The sequence below is a fragment of the Neovison vison genome, chromosome 2, assembly GCF_020171115.1.
Source record: "Neovison vison isolate M4711 chromosome 2, ASM_NN_V1, whole genome shotgun sequence".
NCBI lineage: Eukaryota > Metazoa > Chordata > Mammalia > Carnivora > Mustelidae > Neogale > Neogale vison.
In genome coordinates, this window is record NC_058092.1 from 209165138 (window position 1) to 209180826 (window position 15689).

At 41.4% G+C, this 15689-nt stretch overlaps 1 protein-coding gene across 1 annotated transcript in view; it reads right to left on the reverse strand.

The window, feature by feature from the left end:
- Positions 1-12269, reverse strand: part of TM9SF3 (transmembrane 9 superfamily member 3) — a 68820-nt gene extending 56551 nt beyond the window's left edge. The window contains exons 1-2 of the mRNA XM_044240226.1: positions 12154-12269; positions 1878-2073 (exon numbers count right to left, since the gene is read on the reverse strand). Coding sequence (XP_044096161.1) covers positions 1878-2073; positions 12154-12249 — 292 coding nt within the window. The 5' untranslated portion in view covers positions 12250-12269. The remainder of the gene's footprint in view (positions 1-1877; positions 2074-12153) is intronic.
- Between the last annotated feature and the right edge of the window lie 3420 nt (positions 12270-15689).

Sequence of the window (15689 nt, forward strand, 5' to 3'; positions counted from 1 at the left end):
AAATCTGTCCATGGTAGCAAAGTAGGACTCAGAGTTTTTACGTATCTGCTCTCTCTGGTTCCTCCAAACATGCACCAAACATGAAAAAGGAGAAATTTAAGTGAATAAATGCAGGATTGAGATTTCAAAGATCCCACTATCTAGTCTTAAGTTTCTCCTTACTTGCAATTAAACATTTAGGTTACCTGATTAAATTAAAACACAGGCCTCAGGGCATGTTTACAGTAATTCATAAAGTTACAGACCAGGCCCCTGTGGTTTAAATTTACAACTTAATTTTATAATTAAGCCTCAAAGAATATAGTGGAGGAGTGGAAAGGGGGAGAACGCAAATACATATATCGATTTTGAACAACGGTAACAAAAAAAATACTCTAAACACAAGAATAAAACGTAACCAACCAAAACTAAACATCTTTAAAATATTATTTTAAAACATCTCAGATCAGGGAGGCTGGGTGGCACAGTCAGTTAAGCCCCTGCCTTAGGCTCAGGTTGGTGATCTAGGGATCTTGGGATCAAGCCCCACATTGGGCTCCTTGCTCAGCAGGGAGTCTGCTTCTCCCTCTCCCTCAGCTCCACTCCACCCGATGCTCTCTCTCTCACTGGTGCTCCCTCTCAAATAAATAAAATCTGTAAATAAGTAAAATCTCTCAATTAGATCCTCCTCTCAAAAGTGCAAAAATAAAAAAAACTAATAAAGTGCAAAAATACCAGAAGTCAGTATTTTACGTTTGCAGACAATGAAGTCAAAATTAGAGTAAAGAACTTCAGTAAAATCAATACAGTAAAAGAAATAGGATTAAAATTCAAAGCTCCTGATTACAAGATCCAAGCTCTATTCAAAACTCAAGATGCCTCATCAAAGATCCTGTAAAAATTCAATTACTCAGGCTTCTGCTCACTGAGTTAAAAATGTCTATGCAGGAAATACACTCTCTGGCAAATTTCACAGAGGAAAATTAAAAGTTTAAACATACTTAAAGGGCCTGATAAAATAGATGCCAGCATAATAAACAGATGAGTATTTCTTCCAATTTTAACAAGTCTTTGACCCAAATTTTTTTTAACTTTTTATTTGTCAGAAAAAGAGACAGGGGGGAGGACAAACAGGGGGAGCAGTGGGCAGAGGGAGAAGCAGGCAGGGGGAGAAGCAGGTTCCTCGCTGAGCAAGGAGCCTCATGGGGGACTTGATCCCATGACCCTGGGATCATGACCTGAGCTGAAGGCAGATGCTTAATCGACTGAGCCACCCAAGCGTCCCTGACTTAAAATTTAAAACCACACTACCCTATAAGAACTGAGGGAGTAAAATTAATACATACTGATTAATACATTCTGAGCTAAAGGTACAGTTTGGACTTGAGGCTTTACACAAGATTTTTAGGTATCCCATATACTCCACTATATCCCTGCACCTCCAAAACTTGTGAATCTATGAAGGCCTTTCCTGACCACATACATCCAGTCACTAGAGAGTTTACCAGAAATCACTTTTCAGAAAGAAATAGCATAGGGAAATATAATTTTATTAACAATTATTATTATTTTACAAATATTCCAAATAAATCTTTGCTACTAACATACTTTTCTAAATGCAATACATTTAACTTGTAGATTAAACATTTTTTAGAGTCTAGAGCCGTGGTTCTCTAAGATCAATTAGCAATGCCTGAAGACAGTTCTGGTTGTCACAACTGGAGGGTGCTACTGGCATCTACTGGATGGAAGCCAAGAACTCTGCTAACCATCCTAGAATGTACAGGACAGCCTCCCACAAAAAAGAATTATCTGGCTCCAATGTCAATAAGGCCTAAAATGAGAAACCCTGATCTACAATCTAACTTGTATTACAAGGACTACTAAGGTTTACTTACCTTTGAATTTAATATCCAGACCACTAAATTCCAATTCAACTCCTTGAAGTGCTTCTCCCAGAGTTTCATGGTAATGACTGATACTTTTTTTTGAACCCACACAGAATGGAAGTGAAAAGTACTTATATGTCTCTTGGCGATTATGGTAGGGCCCAACAGTATTCATCCATAAAACGACTTCCTCTTTATCTTGATACTGAAACAAAAAAAGCATATCTTAATACTTTTTTTAAAAATCTAATTCAAATTAAGGGAATATTTGTTATTTGTGCTAAACAAAAGTATACTGTCTCTGGGAACCTATAAAATAAAATACTTTAAGTTTACTTTAATCTGATGACCAATGCCCACACCTTAAAACAGACACTTGGTGAATTTTACAATAAAGTCAAAATCAGAGCTCAAGACCCTGAGATCAAGACCTGAGCTGAGTTCAAGAGTCAGATGCTTGAACAACTAAGCTACACAGGTGCCCTGACACTTAGTGAATTTAAAAATTTTATCTTCTGATTGTGGTCTCAGGCAGATTCTTCTTAAACTTTGTTTTAGAGAAGGTATTATATGAACACAGTCCAATAGCACACAAAAGTCCAATAGCACATCAAATAATGATGAACTCAGAAACATTATTATTCACCGTGCTGATATGGTCATGGAAGGAAGAAAGAAAATCAATAGCTTACCCGAAACCCATGTTAATCATTAGAAACTAAAAAAAAAAAAAAAATCTAATGTTGCCAGCAAACACAAATAAAATTTCATCTACTTTCTAATCTTTTCCATGGCCACTGTTCAAAGTACTAGAAAGGAGAGAAATGACTGAACAAAAGGAAGAGAAAGCCACACTATGGAATCCCCACAGTCCATTCAAGCCATCATGCTATTCCCAGCCCTGCTTTATTAGCCGGAAAGACATACACTGTATGCATATTTCTTTGAATAAAAAACTATGGTTCTCCCCATCAGCAAATACTGTATGTAGCTAAATCTGGAGTGCGGTTCAATGACTTTGGGTAGGTGACTTCACCTTTCCAGCATTGGGGATGTACCAAAGATTTCTAAGATCTCAAGTTCAAAATTCCTGTGATTCTATGAAAAGCAATTATCCAAATAATTTTAAAACTAGTAATCCTAATCAGCAATATAAATTGAAGACAACACTGGATACAATTTAAGTCAACTAGTAGTACAGAAGTTAAGGCACTGAACAATTACTTAATGAGTGCCTGCCACATACCAATAAATTATGTTTGTAACTGAGGATACAGCTTTGAACCACACGTTCCCTGTGCTATGGAGCTCAGATAACTGGAAAGATGGACACTGAACAATTATAATAAAGTAAGGTGCAACAGAGCATGTAACAGAGGAAGCTATCCAACTAACCAAACTACCAAATTCTTACCTCCAGTGCTCCATTTAAATTATATAAATGTTTTTGATCAAAATCCAATCACTCCAAAACCATATTCATCCCAACCAAATCTAGCCTTTCTTTCCTCTTTGTTTTTCTAATGGTACCACCATTCTCTCAAACAGGAGTCTCAAACCCCAAGTTCCTCTGTATTCCAAAAAATACTGACTTGTCTACTCTTACCCAGAGCCTCTACCTCTTCCTTTTGATTCACACCACCAGTACCCTATGACTTAGATCTAATCACCTCTTCTTCAAATATAATAAATATCTCATTGTTCATATAAAATATCATCCAGATCATTAAGAAAATAATAAACTATCCTACTTTTTGAATATATGAGACACATACCAAGCATAGTGGTATTAAGGATACACAGCTAACCCCAGAACAATGCAGGGTTAGTGTCACCAACACACCTCACAATCAAAAATCCATTATGTAACTTCTGACTCCCCCAAAATAACAGCCTACTGTTTACCAGAAGCCTTACTGGCAACATAAACAGTCAATTAACACATTTTACTATGTTATATGTATTACATACCATATTCTTACAATAAAGTAAGTTAGAGAAGAGAAAATGTTTAAAAAATTATAAGGAAAATACATTTTATCATACTGTACTGTATTTATGGAAGAAAAACACTGCATGTAAGTGGACCTATGCAGTTCAAACCCATATGGTTTAAGGATTAATGTACAGATAAATAAAATACTGTCCTTTCCTTTAAGAAGTTCACAATCCATAGTGGAGCCAGACAAGTAAATGCTTAACAATGAATATGTGTTAAAATTAAGGTAGTAAAGGGCTACTCTAGCAACAATAAAGGAATGATTAATTCTGCCTTGGTAGAGAAGAGTCAGAATGAATAAAAATACAGAAAATCATAAGTGGTTTCAAGTGAATTCAGAAAAACAATTATATATAATCTTCACATATGAAGGAATGAATAAAGGTCTCATATATCCATACATCGCCACTCAGTTATGCATGCCACGGCTCTTCCATCCAACGCTCATGGTCACATAGCACCAATCAATCAAGGTACTCCCTTCTGCTAAATATAGATGGTTATAGCATAAGAATTCTCAAAGCAGTGAGCTAAACCAATCAATTATCAACTAACCAGAACTGGTATTAGAAACCAGACCTGCTTGCTAGGCAGAAAGCTCTCGGCACAGTGTAATGTACACAAAAAATATTTAATAAATACGATGGGAAAACACTGACAAATGGTGAAATGTAAAGTTCATTAGCAACTGACTTAAAAAAAGCTTGAAGTATGTGTACTGACTGATATGTGGCACTGCTTGCAACAGTACCCTTTTAGAGAAAAAAGTAAGAGGAGGTAACAAAATACACTTTGTTTTAGAGAAGGTATTGTATAAACATAGTCCAACAGCACACGAACATCCAATAGCACATCAAATAATGATGAGCCCAGAAACAACATTATTCACTGCGCTAATATGGACATGGAAGGAGGAAAGAAAATCAACAGATTTTCTTAAGATTTTTTTTCCATTTAAGATTTGAATGAACAAGAGGACCCATCAATGAGGACCTTGTCATTAATCCTGCTGAGAACGCAGCAATGTTCAAATGTTACTTGTAAAAATAAGCACAAGAACACTTTCTATAAATTCCAATACTCATAATTCCTTTAAAAATAGACAAAAACTTGAACATAAATACTTGTTAAAATAGGGCTTTCGTTTATTTTATACAAACTGAAACATAAGATTAATATAACTGAAGGGTCACAGTGTATGTTCATCTACACATTCTGAAGTCACTTATTTTAGCCTTTTGGGAAACCTGAACAGGGCAGGAGGCTTGTCATGACATGACAGAAACTGCACGGTCACAAAACCTACACCATTCTGTAGCCACAGAGTCCTTTTGGGAAGAGGACTGAAATAATAATTAGAAATATATGTACATATTTAATACACACACCTTCATACATATACAGACACAGACACATACAGGGGGTGTGGTCAGGGTTAACATTAAGTCAAAAATGCCCCCTTTCTTTTACACTACCCTGATCAATACAATGAATTTAAAATATTACTTTTCATTGCAGTTCTTGATTATCCCTGACAGTAAGTGCTCCCAAGAGAAGAGTTCTTTTTCAAGACAGAAAATGTATCTTAAAAATATCTTGAAATTAGAAAATATCGAAAGACTTAAAACAACTCTTTAAAAAGGAAAAAAAAAAAAATCTTTCCGTAAAGCTGCTGAGACAGTCCCTGACCTGCACCACTCTGCGGGAAAAGAGCAACAGGTAAGCTCTTCTCTCTACTCATGGCTAAAAGGCTAACCTCATTCACTTTCAAAACACTCCATGAAGTCCTAGCAAGCTCTTTTAAATCCTTTCCTTGGAAGAACTCTGAGCTGGCCAATGAAACTGAGAAAGATTGAGTTTTGTAACTTCCCTGCAGAGCATAACCAGAAAAAGGGGAGAAAAAAAGCCAAGGAAGCACAGCAGTGAATGGGGGGATCTCTGAGCACGGTGGTGGCTCCTTCCATGAGGCCTTCCTGGGAAGCAGCCGAATGAGAGGAGACCAATTCAGGCGAGCTGCTTTCTTCACCTCACCGTTCCTTTCATTTTCCAGTTCTCACTGATAAAATGAATTTCTGAGCTGTCCACTCTAGCCAAAATGGCTTATAATACGGTCTTCCCTTCATTTCTTTTCCTACCTTGTTTCTCATGCCATTCTCCCAAATCTATAATGCCCTCCTTCTCTCCACTTAGCCAAGTTCTACTTATCCTTCAAAACCACTCAAATTCCTCCTTTCTCAAACCCTTCAATTGTGATGAGGTAAAGCCTTTACAGACCAATCCCTAACATGATCTCACCATCTTTTCTGACAGTATCATTAACTAACACTTAATAAACACATACTATGTGTCAGGCATAGTTCTATGGTCTTTACATGAATATTTAATCCTCGCAAAATTTTTAAGATAAATCCTAGTATTTCCCCATTTTACACACTTACACAAACTAAAGAACATAGATGTTAAATAATTTGTCCAAGATAATATAACTAATTAGTATCATGCTTACAAATTTGGGACTACATTTTTTCTAATCCCTAGTCAGTTTCATTAGCTAAAAAGCAAAAACTAAATGAAGAAAATATGAAAAAAGTACAGCTGTACAAAGCAACTAAAGACAGTACTGAATAGCGAACAACTTTTCCATTTGAAACTTTAATCTGCCCCCAAGAAAAAACCTTCCTAGGAAGCTACTTGTGTTCTAATTTCCAAAGGCATGACCTTTATTCTCAAGATGTCACCAATGTTAGGCCTCTCTTACTTAAATACTGTTTATGTGCTGGAAAAGGGGAGACACAGAGGTTTCCCTTCTTGAATTACTTTTTCTCAGGAGGAACACTTTAGGAGATAGTGTTACTGTTGTACTCATGTAAAATCTGAATAAAGAAATAAGAATTTATATATACAGGCAAAGCACTAATGGCTCAGAATAAGCACCCAAATGCCACTACTTTCATGGGATGAAGTAAAAGATGCATGTTTTAAAACTATGTATCTGAGAAAGCAAAAATCTAGTTCTGAAAGTATTTCAGAAATCATAATTTCAATGTCTTTTATTTATTTAAAACACAGCACAATTTTAATACAAATAAATGATAAAATATAGAAGTATATTTTGGGATAGTCCCTTGAGATAACTGTGCTCTCTCCCTCTTTCTCAAAATAGCTTTGTACCTAAATAAACTTTGAGTCTATCATAGAGTACAGCTGAAAATAGGACAACGAATTATGGCATTTCCTAAAACTGATCTATATTAAAGTACTCACAGCTTCACCTGTAGTAAAGAATTTGTTCTCTATAAATCTTCAAATAAGTTTTAAGAGTTCCTATACTTTTTTTTTTTTTTAAGATTGTTATTTATTTATTTATTCGCCAGACAGACACACAGCACAAGAAGGAATACAAGCAGGAAGAGTGAAAAAGGGAGAAGCAGACTTCCTGCCCAGCAGGGAGCCTGATGGTGGGGAGTGCAGTGGAGCATCCCAGGACCCTGGGATCTTGACCTGGGCGGAAGGCTAACGCTTAACTACTGAGCGGCTTAACTACTGAGCCACCCAGGAGCCCCTCTTGGGGCTATTCTTTTAAAAACAAAGACAAAAGGCTGCTATTTGCCAAAGGAAAGCAAACAAACTATTGCTAAAATCACTCAGTGGTATAACTGTTTATAGCAGAGGCTGATTGTAAACTACGCACAGATCAGGTCCTTCTAACACTATCTACCAGAGCTACAATGGGCCATGAAGAAATGGGGAGTTTAGCCTAATTAGAGCCCTAAGTCACAAAAGGAATCCCAAACACTATGCATCTTAAATGAACAATGGTCTCGATTGGTTCACTGTGCTTTAAGCAATAGGGTTTCTCGCTTCCAACACTGCATGTTCTTGTTCCTAGTAGCTCCCTAATTACTCCAGTCACTGAACAAGCACTGATGAAATACCACTGTGCCAAGCACAGAACTGGGGTATATTAACAGACTAAAAGAAAGAAAAAAAAAAATAACTTTGTGACCCTAAGGAAACAACCCATAAAACTTCAAGACTGCAGTACAAACCATAAAATGCATTAAGATTCTGGTGCCCTTCATTATTGGTTTTTGGTGCTGACACCCTTACATACTATTACATACTATTGCTACAAGGCAAGTAGAAAAAGCAAGGACTAGAGAGTCAGTAGGCCTCTTCAGGTCATGGGGAAAATGAGTGTGTTGGATTAAATGATCTCAAGACTTTGGAGTTCTAAAATTCTGATTCTCAATTTGAAATCTTTTTAACAGAGTCCTTTGGAATCTTGGGAGACACAGTACTCTAACTATAGATGTTTCCAAGTTCTCTGAGTTTCAGAAAACCAAATAAGCATAAGCCACACCTTCTACATCCTTGACTCACTCTAAAAAGTCTTTTTTATGACCCTTAATCACATATTAAGGGCTATGTTTCATGAAAGCGCTTATTTTTTTACTCCAAACAATCTGTCCTGCAATCCATTTATGATTCTAGTGTAGAAAGGTGAAAGGACACATCTTTATATATTCTAGATGTTACTATATAGCCTCTAGAAGTCAACAGCGTATTTCCTTCTCATTATCCTTGTGAGAACATTATAAGAGCTCTGCATTAAAAAGTGCATAAAAAGGACGCCTGGGTGGCTCAGTTGGTTAAGCTCCTGCCTTCAGCTCAGGTCATGATTGTGATATCCTGGGATCATGTCTGGCATCGGGCTCCCTCTGCCTGCCACTGCCCCTGCTTGTGACCTCTCTGTCTCTGACAAATAAATAAAATCTTAAAAAAATAAAAATGCAGGTCTCCTTGTTCAACATTTATTAAGGAGTTCCCGGCTGGCTCAGTCAGTGGAGTATGTGACTCTTGACCTCAGGGTCATGAGTTCAAACCCCATGATGGATGTACAGGTTACTTAAAAAATAAATAAATAAATAAAAATTTCTAGATGGTGGGCGCCTGGGTGGCTCGGTGGGTTAAGCCACTGCCTTCGGCTCAGGTCATGATCTCAGGATCCTGGGATCGAGTCCCGCATCGGGCTCTCTGCTCAGCAGGGAGCCTGCTTCCTCCTCTCTCTCTGCCTGCCTCTCTGCCTACTTGTGATCTCTCTCTGTCAAATAAATAATAAAATCTTTAAAAAAAAAAAAATTTCTAGATGGTGACAGAAGAGCATCAAATCAAGCAAAGTATCCAATGCTTGCACATAGTATGTGAGTGCACAGGTCAAATGCCCATTAAATGGGCCCTATCCTTCCTTAATGCTATCCAAACATTTCTTCAGTAACAACCCATTAATGGAGCTAGACTTACCCAAAAATTTCTTTAAGAAGTTAAAAATATTATCAATACAGAGAACTACTCAATTTAATACCAAGTGTTTTACTGTCCTATTTTTACAATGAAGGGCTGCAGAGCATATTCTATGAAAGTGTAAAAGACTATTAATTCAGACTGAGCTCAAATCCTACCTCCTTCCCCACTGGTTGTGTGGCCTCAGACAAATAATTTAACCTCTCTAATGTTGGTTTCCCTATCTATAAAAAGGGTATGGGGCACCTGGGTGGTTCAGTAGGTTAAGCCTCTGCCTTCAACTCAGGTCATGATCTCAGGGTTCTGGGATCCAGCATCACTGAGGATCTCTGCTCAGTGTGGAGCCTGCTTCCCTGCCCCCACTCTCTGCCTGCCTCTCTGCCTACTTGTGATCTCTGTCAAATAAATAAATAAAATCTTTTTTTTTAAAGGGTATATATTATCTCTCTCACAGGTTATTTATATTTAAAATAAGAGTTAATATATGTAAAGTACTTAGAACAGTGCCCAGCACATGTTGTCAACAACAGTCCTAATAGTTATTATTTCTTTCTGGAAACTATCTTCACAGAAAGTTAATCTAAAGGGCAAACTAACTTCTGAGAATTGCTCTCTAATTCATAATTCAACCCCCCCAAGTTTTTATTACACACCTACTCAATACCATTCCCTTGGCAATTTTTCTCCTCCTTCAATATCATTCTTTCTTCATTAGCTACTTCCATGCTCTTGGGGAAAAAAATCCACTTGACCATAACCTTTTCAGTACTTTTATCTGGCTAAGGTGAATGCCCAGTTTTCAAAAAATATTTTTAAGAAACTTGGGAAAAGTAAAAATTTTGGCTAATAGCAAAAAAAAAAAAAAAAAAAAAGACACTTATTTAAATCTTATACTTATGGCTTAATGTTATTCTTCCTACAACATTTTTGCTTTTTAAAAGCAAAATGGGGCACCTGGGCGGCTAAGTCATTAAGTGTCTGCCTTCGGCTCAAGTCATGATCCCAAGGTCCTGGGATCGAGATCCACATCAGGCTCCCTTCTTGGCAGGAAGCCTCCATCTCCCTCTCCCACTCCCCCTGCTTGTGTTCCCTCTCTTGCTGTGTCTCTCTCTCTGTCAAATAAATAAAACCTTTAATAAATAAAATATAACCAAGTGAGACCAGTTCAATCTAGACACAAATAAAATGAAATGGATTCTAAATCTTTCTGCCCAGCAATTACCCCACACATACTATATCCTCTCAAAAAGCATTTCTCATATATTTTACATTCTATTACTGGTATAAAAAATTGAAATGTTCCCGGCAATAAAATTTCAGTGCAATCTGTATTTATACTTTACATCTGTAAATTAAACTCAGTCCTTTCTATATACCTCAAATTTGTGAAATATTAATAGTTTTCCCTATTTATAACGGTCTATATAAAACACAAGATAAAAAAGAAGAATACTAATCTTAAACTTGTATGCCTGTATGCCAAGAAAGGGCTGTGAGTTTTATCTGGTAACTTTCCTTGAGTGTTCAAAAAACTGGAAAAATTATTAGTGACAATACAACTGACTAAAAGGATGCCCACTGCAAATGAACATGTTCTTACACTTTCAGATTTTACCTGACAGAGAAAACAACAGGAAACAGTTCTTTAATTTTACTGTTTGAACTATGAACAAAATTATCTTAAGGTGAAGTCACAAATATAGCACGAAAACATGTCACTGATTTCAGATTCGTGCCTCCAAAAAAAATACATACACACACACACACACACACACACACACACACACACGAAGTTTCTGGCTGTGACTGAAGGTAAAACAGCCAAAAGCTTAGAGCTTCCATTAGCTAAAATAAAAGCTCAGCCAACCCAGGAACTAGAGAAAAAGTCTGGTTGATGACAAATAAAATCTAAAGTAGGGTCACTGAATAAATAAGGACGATCGCTTCACTTCCTCACTTATCAGGAATGACAGCAAGACTCACCCAAATCTTTCAGATCTAGTACGTACACAACCTCTCACGAAAAATCACGTCATTAATGAGTTCCGATATTTAAAAAAAAAAAAAATTACTCGCTAAGCAACATCTCAGTTCCCAAGACTTCCCTGCCTGGTTCGCACCTACCACTCCGAAAACCATCGAGTTACAGCCCTCAGTGAAAGTCATTTGAAGAGTAGTTAACATCCAGGCTTTGATGTGAAAATGCCAATTAAATAAACAACCAATCACTTTTTAAGCCAAACGCGAAAGGGACTGTTCTCGGCCCACATGAACCCTGGGAACTTCAAGACCCCCTGAAGCTGCCCGGAGACCCCCGGGATGGGAGCCTCATCTAGGGGCTGGAAAGGGTGCGCAGAAAGTTACAAGCAAGGCCCAGAAACGAGTGCGTGCACACTGAGTGCATGCACGTACACGTGTAACCTGCTCTTCACCCCAAGTTTATCGGGGCCGTCCCCACGCCAGGGGCTTGATCAGGTTTGGGCAGGAGAGAAAATAAAGGCCAGTGAGGACCAAGGAGCGGCGGATATTTCCTGGTTAGTGTATGACGGGTAATCGTGATGCATCCATCTTCCGCTGTGTCGTAGCCCCCAGTAGCCAGAGCGCAGCTCTCTCCCCCGGGGGCACCAGCCCCGAGCCCGGCGGCCGGCGGCGGCGGCCCCTCCCCGGGGAAGTGAGCGCCGACCCCCACCACGGTCTCGCCCCGGCCCCCGGCCCCCAGGCCCTCCAGCGTGGCGCCATTTAGGTGCGGGTTGGACAAGGAGGCCCAGGCGCTGGGGAGAGGAGTCCTGCCCCGGGAGCGCCCACAAACGCCTCCTCCCAGCTCCCGGGGTTTCTGCTCCGCCAGGCCCAACCGGAAGGCGTCCTCCGCGGCCGCGGGGCTCCGCCGGGGCCGCCCAGCCCTCCAGGCCGCGCCAAGCCGGACTGGGCGGCGGGCCGGCCGAGGGTGGGGGGGCGGCCACTCCGGCCGGGGGAGGCTCTCACCGTGTGCTCGTGCTCGTCCGCCCGGGCCCGGGGCAGCAGCAGCAGCAACAGCGCGGCGGCCGCCGCCACGCCGGGAGCGCCCGGCAGCGGCCTCATCCTCCGCGCTCCCACCGGCACGGCGCCGGCGCACCGACTCCTCCTCCTCCGCCGCCGCCTCCTCCGCCGCCGCCGCCTCCGCCGCGGCCGATTCGCATCCACGGGGCGCGGACAGACGCACGGGGCCCGGGCCCAGCCGCTGGCTCCTCCGCGCCGCCGCCGTCACCGCCCGCTCCCGAGCCTCCCCCGCCCCCCGGCGCCTCTCAGCCTCTTCCTCTGACTCAGCCACGTCATCCGGCCACCCCGGCACACGCCGGAAGTGCCTCGCGACGCGGGCCCGCAACCGCCGCCGGCCGCCTCCGACCCCCGGGAGACGCGAGCCGTGGCTGCCCGGGGCCCCCTGCTCCGGCTGACCCGCGCGCCGCCCGGTCGCCCGCCTGGCCCGCTGGGGCCTCCGGGCCGCCCGTCCCTGGGGCTCGGGAGCGGCGGCGCGCACCCACGGCCTCGGCCTGGAGCTTCGCGCCGGTACTGACCCGCGCGCGCTTCGGGCCGCGTCCGGGCGCTGGGAGCTCTGTGACCTTGGCCAAAACGTTTTACGTTTTCCTGGCCTCGATTTCCTCGGCTGTGAAATGGGGTGGGACCCGCAGCCCCTGGAGCTTGGGGGATCAAATCAGATAGCGCTTTGCAGGCTCCCGTCCACCGCCATGAAAGAATCACGCGCGCCTCTCATCGTCGTGGGAGATTGTTAGACCCGTACAGGAGTGGATACGTGTTTTAGAGTCACTTGACTATTTATCAGGCCCGTACTAATCGATCTTGTTGAAATTCTTACTCATTTATCTGTCCGATTATACCGTTGGTCTCCTGTCCACAGACTTCAACTCCTCTTGGAACCCGAGCTCTTCTAAGCAGAGATCCTGTGTCCAGAACAGTGCCAGGCCCGTAGCAGGAACTTTAAAAATGCTTGTCGTGTAAATACGGCACCAAAACGCTGGAACCTGTAGTCGGGCAGTCCCTTTTCAACCATCGTAAGTCAACAAGTGGATTTGTCAACAAGTAGGATTTGATCTTAGAAATGCCTCAAAATCTAGTTTTCCTTTCTTCTGCCAATAACAGCCAATCTCCATCTCAACGTATTGCAACAATCTAACAGGATCCCTGCCACCAATCTTCCCTCCCCGTTTATCCTCTCCAACAAGTGCCAGAGTGACCTTTCTAAAAAGAAACCTGATTATATCACTCTCTTGTTTAAAACACTCCCTGAGTAGTAGCTGGGTGGCTCAGTCCGTTAAGCATCCTACTCTTGATTTCAGCTAGTGTCATGACCTCAAGGTGTTAGGATCCAGCCTATATCCAGCTCCTTGATCGACGGGAGTCTACCGGAGATTCTCTCCATCGTCCCCCACCCTTCCGACGGGAGTCTACCGGAGATTCTCTCCATCGTCCCCCACCCTTCCCCCTGCTCGTGTACCCTCTGTCTAGAATTAATCTATTTTTTTTAAATTATTTTAAAACACTCCTTGAATTTTGTTTAAATAAATCATGGAAACACAGCTAAAATTTTCATCTGCCAGGCACTATTCTGAGCCCTTTACACCTGTTGACTCATTTAATACTCAGAAAAACTCTATGTAACAGGTCCTATTAATATGTTCATTTTACAGGTACGATTAATGGAAGCGCAGAGAGGTTAAGCAGTTTGCTGAAATAGTAGTCAGTCCCAAGCAATCTGTTTCCAGAATCAGTCTTTCTTACTACTAGTAGACCTCCACCTCTACAGTCATTTTTAAAAACGAAATAGACCTGTATGTACTGGCATGCAGTGATATTAAGAACTACTTTTTTTTTTTTTTAAAGATTATTTATTTTAGAGAGAGAGCATGTGCATGCAAGAGGGACAGAGGGAGAGGGAGAGAGAATCTGAAGCAGATTCTGTGCTGAGCACAAAGCCCAACGCAGGGGTCGATCTCATGACCCTGAGATCATGACCTGATGCAAAACCAACTGTCCACCCAGGTGCCTCAAAAGATACTTTTAAATGAAAATGCTGACAAAATAGATATAATCACATTTAAAAATTTTATTTACTTATTTTGAGAGAAACAGGGTGAGCAGGGGCAGAGGCAGAGGGAGAGAGAACTCAATACTTATGCTGAGTATGGAGCCTGATGCGGGACTTGATCTTGAGACCTTGATATCACGACCTGAGCTGAAATCAGGAGTTGGACGCTTAACTGACTGAGCCACCCAGTGCCTGGAATAGAATATCATTTTAAGTGGTCCTAATTTCTACCCAGGGAAAACAATCTGAAAGTTTATGATGCAAGCCATTCACACCAGGTAAATTTCTTCTTTGTACATACCTGTTAATATTTGGATGTTTTTTTACAATGACCATGTGCTATGTATATAATGAGGGGGGGGATTTCTTGCTAAAGGACAGCCCTGTTAACAGGCAACTGCACAATCAGACACCAATTTATCAGACTCCGACTGCCACTAATCTCTGTCCTGGCTTCATCCCAATATTTCCCCAAAATACCATGTTTGTTTGTTTTTTTAAATACTTGTGTGCCTTTGCCTAGAATACAAATAAGTGGACAATTACTAGATACTCTCCTTCCAGGCCTAAGTGAATTATCATCTCTTCTGTGAAACCTTTTATGACTCCCCCCTCAAGAAGTTGAGCATCCCGGGGCGCCTGGGTGGCTCAGTGGGTTAAAGCCTCTGCCTTCGGCTCCGGTCATGGTCCCAGGGTCCTGGGATCGAGCCCCGCGTTGGGCTTTCTGCTCAGCAGGGAGCCTGCTTCCTCCCCTCTCTCTCTCTCTCTGCCTACCTGTGATCTCTATCTGTCAAATAAATAAATAAAATCTTTAAAAAAAAAAGTTGAGCATCCCTTCTCTGGCACTCCAAAAGCATTCAATATGTTATGCCATAGTTACCACTCATCATCTCCTCTTCTGTACTACATTCTCACCTTCAAAAAAAAACTTTAACAATTATTAGTCCAGTAGAGTTTTCAGGAATGTGAATATATTGTTTATTTTAAAGATTTTATTTATTTGAGAGGGAGAGGAAGAGAAAAAAAGAGCCCAAGCAGGGGGAGCGAAAGAGGGAGAGGGAGAAGCTGGATCCCCACTGAGCAGGGAGCTGGGTGCAGGGCTTGATCCCAGGACCCTGGGATCATGACCTGAGCCGAAGGCAGACACTCAACCGACTGAGCCAGCCAGGCGCCCCTACATTCTGACCTTCAGTGATGGCAAGGATGATCATTTGTACATCTTTGTACCTTCCCCAGCTGCTGGAATAGCTTTCATCACATATAGACACTCAAACTATCTGCTGAGTGAATGAAGACATTAATAAGTGAAAAGTCAAACTGCATAGAGGATTTACACAACACTTTCTAGCCAGTCTAGAAGACATCACAAGGCAGTATGTGATTAATTGCTGAATGAATCGTACACCAGTAATTGCTATAGAAATCAGAGGAGGCATCT